Source organism: Ammospiza caudacuta, chromosome 6, assembly GCF_027887145.1.
Source record: "Ammospiza caudacuta isolate bAmmCau1 chromosome 6, bAmmCau1.pri, whole genome shotgun sequence".
In the NCBI taxonomy this organism is placed as follows: domain Eukaryota; kingdom Metazoa; phylum Chordata; class Aves; order Passeriformes; family Passerellidae; genus Ammospiza; species Ammospiza caudacuta.
The window spans coordinates 7,536,476-7,545,377 of record NC_080598.1 but is presented as its reverse complement, the minus strand read 5'-3'; the positions used below and the strand labels follow the sequence as shown (position 1 = coordinate 7,545,377).

Below are 8,902 nucleotides of genomic sequence, written 5' to 3'. Positions count from 1 at the left end.
AGCACCAGTGGCCTGGACTATGTTGTGCTCCAGGAAGAGTGTGAGCAACAGTGATTTAAGTAATTTAAGTTGTTTTTTGTCTGTGCACGAAGCACATCCCAAGAACCCCTCTTCTAAAAAGCAGATTCAATCCACATTTGCACCCAAAGACTTTATTTCTTAAAAAAAGGAAGTTACACAGAATTTCCAGTAAAAGTTCTCACAGAGGTGGCTGATACCGTTTTCAGGCATTTACATGTTTGTAATTTTACAGAGGAGTAATAAAAGGCCAAATTGTGCCTTTCAGCCAGGAAAGCAGTGCCAGCCCAGCCCCCTGGCAGCCTGGGGTTGTCTGTGGCTGTGCACCCTCTGTCTGCTGTGCTCCACTCACTAGCCCTGCTCCGAGTGACAAAGGCAGAGTGCCACTGGTGCAGCCCAGCAGTCTATACACTCCTAATTGTGCTCTGGAACTCCTTTTCAAAATCATTCCCTGATGTCTGGCTGTTCTCTGGAAGCTAATTTTTAAACAGAACAACAGCTCTCTCAGTGTAATGAACAAAATGGTCTTTTCTGTAGCAACAGCTGCGGACTGCTTTTCAAGTACAATTATTTGTGGTTTTTCAGAGGTTTTTTTGTGTGTGTGTTTGTTTGCTATTAGACATGCAGCTGTCATTAAAATAAATTAAAAAATACAATCTATACCTGTATTTAACATTAAAAGCCTTTTTTTATACGTTATTGAACATTTTAAACCTTATTTTTGAAACAAAAATACCTAGAGTCTGTCTGTGATTCCCAAACCCAGGACTGAGCAGTGCCATGCCCTGCTCACCTGAGCCACCTTTTCCTGGACGTGGAGGATAGGATGAGAAAGACTCTGCTGTAACCAATGGGAGCTGAAACATTGGGGCAAATGCCTCACAAGTAGATGCTGAAAGAGACCTAGTGACAATAACAACAAAGAGTGACACGTAAAACCTTCCAAAGTGGTGTGTGACCCAGAAGAGCTCACCTAGGAACATTCCTTCTGACACGCAAACAGCGATATGCTCAAAAATAGTGAAAAGTGGTGCCTTGAAGCTGATAAAAGTGAATATTGGGCTGCAGCTAATGTACTGGCAGGATCCACAGTGGTCTCTACAGCTATATGGATAGGAAGTGTGGAATTTTCATGGAAATACTCTAGAGGTTCAATGAACAGGAGTAGCCTTGATGTGATGTATGAGAGTTCTATGTTAAATATAAACCATGTTTGTGGGGCTGCCTATTCCTACAGTTTGTGGTAAAATAAACCTCTCCTGTTAAAACTGATATCTAAATTCTCTGGAAGCATGTGATTTTATACTGCTTACTAAAAGGCTTTCTATAGTGATCTTCAGACTAGGAAAGGGTGTCAGACTTTGTTTTGGACAGGAAGGATTTCTGATTTGATTTCCATGGCATTGAAACAGAAAACATAGTTTCAATAGGAAGAGAAGGTGTCAGAAATGGGCTATTATTTGTTTTCAAATTAACCTTAGACTTTGATTTGGGGGGGGGCAGGAGGGGTTGTGTATGTGTGGCAGTTAGTCATCATGTAATTTATATTAATTCGGTCTTCACATATTCTTTATTGGGCTTTAAGATTACTGGGGTACATAAATCTTAAGTTACGTAAAATGGATGAAAGTTGTAACAGCTGGGTATAATGCAATTTTAATACACATAAAAGGCTGTGTTCACCTGGGACTGGTGGCTTTTAGGTCTGCTTGAAAAGCTGCTGAATGTTTTAAACTTTCTTCTCTGTGTGAAGTTTGTAAATGATCTGGGACCCATCGCCCCAAGCGAAGAGCTGCTTCTCTTTAGGATTGTAGTGCACGCTGGAGTGGCCACCCTGGCGTTTTGGGAAATGCAGTCCTGGGTTTGTGTGAGCATTCAGAGCCCCCAGAACATCATAAACGCACTGGATGCGGGAGGAGCCCCCAGAAGGAGAGTTGTAGACCACGTGCAGGGTGTTGCAGGCCATGAAAGCTGCCTCAGCATCCCTGCTGCTGCAGGGCGTGTCCCAGCTGTGCTCCACCGCCATGGCCACGGGGTTGATTTTGGTGAGGACAATGTTCCCCCCGGTCTCTGGCTCTGCGTGGAGGGCCCACAGCCCCTGCTCATCCAGAGCCAGGTCTATCTTTGTCTGTGGAGAGAGCTGGTAGGCAGGAATCCTCCCAGCCCCTGGCAGCAGCATCTGGTCAGCCACGCTCCTTCTCTGGAGGTGGAACTTCACGATCTCGTTCAAGGAGCCATGCGTGTGGTAGAAGAGGAAACCCTGGTAGATGACGTGGCCAGTTCCTTCCCAGGGCACTGGCAAGGGCACTCTGCGAGCCTTCAGAGTCTGGTTGTTCTCCATGAAAGCCATGATATTCGCAAATTCCAAAACCACGTTATTCACAGAGCCGCTTAATAAATAAATCTTGGCGTGCTTTTTGCCGGGGTCTTTCATCCAAGAGCCGTGCTTTCCTCCAGTCTTCTTAACCACCTTCAGGGACCTAATACCTGCAAGCATGTGGTCACAACCTGCAAGGAAATTACCAAAGGCAAAGAAAAATAAAATTAGAAGATCTGTAAATTTTCGAGTTTCTTTTATTTGAATTACTTAGTTTCCTTTTAATTCATCAATATATCAGTAAAGGTGATTGACTCAAAAAAGAGTCAATGTATCAGTAAAGGTGTCAGCAGTGTGGCTCTGGTAAATAGTACTGAGAATAGTTTTATATATTACATTTGAATAATTTTATAGTATATTTGAATAGATTTTAATAATATTTATATAAAATATAAATAAAATAATACATACTATATATTAATATATTCTATTATGATTATAAAATAATATATCATATATTTGAATAATATTATAGTATATTTGAATATATTTGAATAATATTATATAAAATAACAATATAACAATATATATTATATATACTATTTTCTATAATGATTATACAATAATATATTAATATATAATCTATATTAATATATATTATATTTGAATAATATTATGATATTATTATTATATATTCCTGCTAATAAAACTGTAATATCTTCATCTACCTGTAGAGTGCTTGGTTTTGTTCTATTACACCAATGTTATCCAAAATATTTGGATGTTTTTGTGTCTGAGAGGAGACCAAGAGCACAGTTAGTGATTTTGTGATTATTCTTGTCTGCCTGTTTACAGGGCTATAATTTTTACTTCAGATAACTGACTTCTGGTTTAGATCAACACAGTAAAGTAATCAGATTTATTTCTTGTTGGAGGCATACAAATTAAAATCCATTATCTACATGTATAGTATTTTTTGTTTCAGGACTGGTCTTATCCTCAGATAGCCTCTTTGTTATGCATTTATAGTATAAACAGAAACAAAAAACAGTTCAGCATAACTGAAAGCCAAAAAACTGGGCTATCTTCCCATTCACCTTCCCAACACCTGCACAGAATGGAGCAAGAACAGAATATAGATCACACGAGCAGGGGTGTGCGTGCACTGAGGTGGCCTTTGAAGGAGCTGCTGGTGTGGTGTCTGTGCTGCCAATTCCTGTGCCAGGGGTGTGGCTGGTGGAGCCACCCAGCTCTTTACCTCCCTGTAGGGTTAAAACTGGCCTCAGGTCACAGCTCTGGCTCCTTCACATTTCCTGTGCCCTCTGCAGGGAGGTTTCAGACCAGAAAGCACCAAGCCTGGGAGGACGCAGGCATTTAGACTCTGAGATCTTTATCAGGCAGCATCCTTTCCAGGGATAAAAAACCAACAAAACTATTGCAAAGCATATTAACCAAGCTTGTTTACCAAAGGCACTCATAAATTACAGGGCGCAGCATTTGAAGTTGAAAGAATTGCTTTCGGTGGAGTGCAGCCATTTCAGCAAACAGGACAAACAAAGCTCCAAGGCAGGAAGTTCTGGCAGCAGATGAAATGGAGAAAGCAAAACCAGCCCCCCTGCTTGGCCTGATAGGAACCTATTGAAGTCAGTGGCAATACTCCAGTTGCCTGTAGAAAGCAATCTTTATATAATTTGTGTGCACTGATACCCTCTAATCAAAGCTTTTGGATATTGCTGCTACAAAGTGGATTTTTTTCCTTCAGAGAAGTCCTCACTCTGGAAGTGCCTTCCCCGAGCAAGCTGCAACAGCTCTCTCAAACCTAACATTTATTGATCAGATAGATTAAAAAAAAATTAAAGGTGCTGAATCAAAAACCCTAGGCGGCCTTAGCAGCATCTTCCTCTGCAGGGGAAATAACCAGATTTTTGTCTGATTGTTATTTTCTGTGTGAACTTGACCCAAACACAGTAACAAAGCTGGACTTAAAAACCCTCTTTTCTGCTATATTTTTGAAGTGACTCAGCAAAAATAATCATAGAGTCTGGTTAAGACATGAAAGCATAGAAGCAGAGCTGCTATTTTCTAGAGTTGAGGATCTTCCTACTTTTTCTATGTCCTGTAAAATCTGCATAGGGAATACTTTTGACATCAAATTCAATAGGAAAAGCATCTGACTAGTACTGACACCAGAGAACAAATTGAAAGTAAAGTTCCCATGAGCTGCTACAATAAAGTTAAAAGTAATAATTTCCAACAAAGGAAAATGTAAAGTAATTTTTTCCCCTCTGAAACTCTCAGAAAGGTACAATTTTCAAAGTGCCTTAACTGCAGTCAATTTAAATATCTCCAATTATTTTCCTCTCTGAAAAAAATGCCTGATGTTCAAAAGTTCTCTAAATGGAAAACAGAACTATTGATATTCAGAGCACTGAATTGTGGAGTATGGGGAGACTCAGAAGCAGAATAGGTGATTGCTTCTGTAAGCATCTGCATTAATACTGATTTGTTTAAAAAGTCTAAGCAGAAATTGTAAATTTCTGTGTAAAATTAAATCAACCTCATTCTGCTGAAGTCAGTGGAATTGTATAATTGATGATGCTAAAGTTCTTTCACTCACTTTTTAAAAATTTCAGTTTGTATCTCTTATTATTTACTCTTCATTTCTTACTACTATGAAAAGTCTTCTTTAAATTTGTCTTCTTTAAACTTTAATAAGTTTACATCCATACCAAAACTTCTTAAGGTAAAGATAATTAAGAAATGTCATTTGTTTTAAAAAAATTATAGATTGTGCATGTATTTTTCATGCTAGGTACCATAACACCAAATCTACAAATCAGAACTAAGCTTTGCTGACAGCCAAGCCAGTGTGCTCTCTTATTAAAGGAGGGGACAAGGACAGGAAGGATGACAGAGCAGGATAGTAAAGCTGGTAAAAATTGTAGAAGTAAATTAATTAGTTTATTAACCCATAAATTTACTTTTGAGTTGAGGTTTTGACCCTGCCTAGTCCAAAAAGCAAAGACCACTATTACTTCCTTAGTACACCTGCAGTACTCAGAAATGCGTTTTTCTGCGACTTTGCAACATCACACCTCCTGAGGATTTTACCTGATTTTATAATAAAAAAGTAACTTCCAAAGAATTAATTTGATATGCAGTAGAATTTCTGCAAAGTGAATGTTTGAACTGTATTTTCCTCCCTCCCTCTCCCATACCTTTTTTGCATATACATGGGTTTTATAAGTCTTGCATTTACACAGCCCAAACCCCCTTGCCGATGAGAATCTCTTATCCCTGCGCCAGCACGCGCACGTGGGACTGCTCACACCGAAGCTCTGAAAAACAAACTGCTCTTACTTGCGTTAAGCATGAGTTTAAGCCTCTTTTTCTCCTCTGCCTCTTCCAGCAGCTGCTGTTTCAGCAGGTCCTCGTGCACTTCCACGCAGGCGTTGGAATCCGCGAGGGATCCGAAATAGTCGATGTCCCTCTGGGCGCGCTCGACCCTCGTGAGCAGATTCTCCACCTCCCCCTTGAGCTCAGCCTTGTCGGTGCTCAGCCTTGCCAGGCGGGCCAGCGCCGCCTTGGAGAGCTCCCTGAACTCATCCACGTATTCCAGCAGGTCTTGGCTGCACTTCTCCAGCCTCCTCTTCAGCCAGCGCGCGGGAAGAGAACAGATGTGGGTATTCTGTGTGCACCCCGCGACCTCGCTCATGGTCACTTTCACAACCCTGCTGCTCCCTCCTTCCCAGTGCCCTGCACCCACCTATTCCAGCCCAGGGTGTCTGTGTGAGGAGAACATCTCAGACTGGCACAGAATTCAAAAATCTGGACAAAAATCCACATTTTTTTTGACTTGACACATCATTTCAGGATGACCCCAACAGTGCTCTGACTCCGTGGTTCAGGAGGCTGAACAAATGCTTTATTAAGCTATAATATTACACTAATACTACACTAAATTACATACTAAAGAGATACTATACTAAAGAATACTACACTATACTAAAGAAAATCCTGTGTCTGTCTGGAGACAGCCATGACACGGCTTTGACCCAACTGGCCAAGGAATCAAAACAACCTTCACCAGCGTCCAATGAACAAATCACTTCGGGTAAACAATCTCCATAACACATTCCACATGTGCAAAAACAACAGGAGCAGTGACTAGAGACAAGAATTGTTTTCTCTTCTTCTCTCTGTGCTTCTCACTGCCTTCCCCAGGAAAAGTCCTCGGAGAAGTTGTGACCAACCCAAAACAACAACAAAAAACAATAAGAACAAACCCCCCCAAACACAGAAAGCAAAAAACCTATTTTTTACACCTAAATTCAAATTATCACTGTTTTCAAAGGCAAGAAATATGTTTCTCTGTTGCAATGCAGCTGCTTCATAGGTATCCTGAAAATAGTAGTTCAGCTGCCACTTTGGGAAGATGAGGAATTTGAGCAGATCTTTGGTTGGTTTGCTTTGTGAGCTGTGCTTTCTGTGCCACATCCTCTCTCCCCCATTTATACAAGACCATAAGCCCCCAGGAAGTTGCTTAATTGCTTTCTACAAAACCTTTATTTTAAATGCTTTCAAGTGCTGTCATCAGTATCTGCCTCACTTCTCTGTCCTGTTCCTTTTGTGCCCCTTGCGCCAAATGCCACAGGTTACCTCATTTTTAATAGGTGCCAAAGGAATAGAAATTGCCAGGTGAAGCTACTCCTAGAGTGGCAAAGAAAATGTAAATCTCCATCTACACAGTGGGAAGAGAATATCAGGTTAATCCTTCAGCGTTGAGAAGATAAGACTAGTGAGGGCTTTGTATGGAAAGGGACATCAAATCAGGCAAGTTAGAGCTTCTCTGTGAGTCTGAAAATGTAAGCCAGGAGCCAGGGACGTGTCAATAATTAAAATTAACAATATATGATGGTAACACACCAATACTGAAGAGGTATTTTGCAGTACTGGTAGCTTTTTATCGTAGGAAAAAAGCAAGAAGTGGTACATTTATATAAGTAATTGAAAGGAATTCAAGGAATTGAAAGGACTGCATTTCAGTCTCTCTGATATTAAGGGTTTATTTGAAGTGCAGATAGACTGCTGGTTTGCATGAATGTGTCTTAAACTGCCCTTCCAGGTGGGGATATCTGCACACAGGGGAAAAATACCTGATAAATTTCTATCTCCTTGCTAACAAATACTTGACAGCGCTTCTACAGGTGAAAATATGTTTATACTGCTCCCTAGGATGGTCTGTGACAGTTCTGTATAAACATTTGCATTTTTAGCTAAATTCAATGATGCCATTTAAAAAAAATACAAATTATAATAAAAACATAACATTATGAAATTTTATCCTGCAACAAACGATGCGGTGAGTTGGGATCATTACAGTTAAAGTTTTAGCCACGATTTTACTCATCCTTTGGACAAAGCTGGAAATTCACCCTCCTGATTTGACATATCATACAGGCTGTCCTGCCCCCAGAACATCCACACACTTTCAAGCCTCTTTTGCTGCAGAAGGATTCATCAGGCACATACCTCCAGAGACAGAAAACGCTGGTCAATGTAGCTCAGCAGGGCTGCATCCTGCATCACGTACTGTGCTGCTCCCAGGATGCTCATGAGGGATGGAACCAGCAAGAAATGGACCTGTAAGGCTACCATGGCACCAGAAGGCTTTTGGAGGAAAGTGGTGAATCAGTTCTGTGGGCAATCCCAAACGCTGCCAGTCCAAGGTCAAATGCAATTTACCGTCATCTGAAGTGAAAAAATAATAGTAAAAATTACTAAAAAGTTAAAAAATACGGTGGCTGAAAAGATTAAAAGGACTTAAAATGGCTGTTGCATTCGATCATTAAGGAAGTAACATTGTGGCAGAGGGACTGAATGTGTTTATTTCTAGGAGCCAGATGACTACTTCTCAGTTTGTGATCCTATGATCAATCCCAGATGTTCAGCACTGAGTCACATCCAGCCTGTAGGCCAAATTTTATTAAAGAATACAAATAAAAGTAATTTATTTTCCCCTCCTTTCTCCTCCCATCTGCTTTCCTGTGTGACCAATCCTGCAGAGTGTGCTCTTTGCAGGTCAGAGTGGATTCACAGTGGGTGGAACACAGGGAGGTCTGGTGCTGGGTGTCTGTGCCTGTAAAGCCACCTGAAGCAACTCATTTCACTTCCACTATTCACCCTATTTACAGTGGGACTGGAAACCAGACATAAAACTCTTTTTAAAAGAAATTCCTCCTCCTTTTTCTCTTGACACTACTTTTCCAGCTGAAAACAATACCCTTAACACAGCTCTGTCCATTCAGTGGAGTTTATGACAGACATCTTTTTTTGGAATTATAATTCTACTTAGTCTGACTTAAAAATGAATTATAATTAACTTACATGAGCCTACTGCATTGGAGGCTATTTGTATTTATTTGATTTCATAATTTTCCTGACTGAATGCCTTGTTTGGAAAAACTCATGGCCATGCTAACACTGTTTGCTAGAAAACCATGCGCTTGGAGCTTAAAAAGCTGCCTTTGTATCTGAAGCCAAGCTGGACGTCTCTGTTTCTCAGAA

The 8,902-nt window shown here is 40.5% G+C and overlaps 1 protein-coding gene across 1 annotated transcript; it reads right to left on the bottom strand.

Annotated features, from left to right (window-relative positions):
* Positions 1–216: 216 nt before the first annotated feature.
* OLFML1 (olfactomedin like 1) lies at positions 217–8,175 on the bottom strand. Its single transcript, XM_058807449.1, has 3 exons — positions 7,868–8,175; positions 5,696–5,984; positions 217–2,526 (listed from the first exon to the last, which is right to left on the bottom strand). Exons 1-3 carry the CDS (start codon positions 7,991–7,993, stop codon positions 1,748–1,750), a joined length of 1,194 nt encoding a protein of 397 aa, XP_058663432.1. The 5' UTR covers positions 7,994–8,175; the 3' UTR covers positions 217–1,747.
* Between the last annotated feature and the right edge of the window lie 727 nt (positions 8,176–8,902).

Bases quoted from the DNA above. Each gene is read 5' to 3' on its own strand.
- OLFML1 (XM_058807449.1), bottom strand. From the start codon at position 7,993: ATGGTAGCCTTACAGGTCCATTTCTTGCTGGTTCCATCCCTCATGAGC. The intron at 5,985-7,867 runs GTATGTGCCTGA...CGCTGGCTGAAG, and splicing joins AGCGTTTTCTGTCTCTGGAG to AGGAGGCTGGAGAAGTGCAG. The intron at 2,527-5,695 runs GTAAGAGCAGTT...ATTTCCTTGCAG, and splicing joins TAAACTCATGCTTAACGCAA to GTTGTGACCACATGCTTGCA.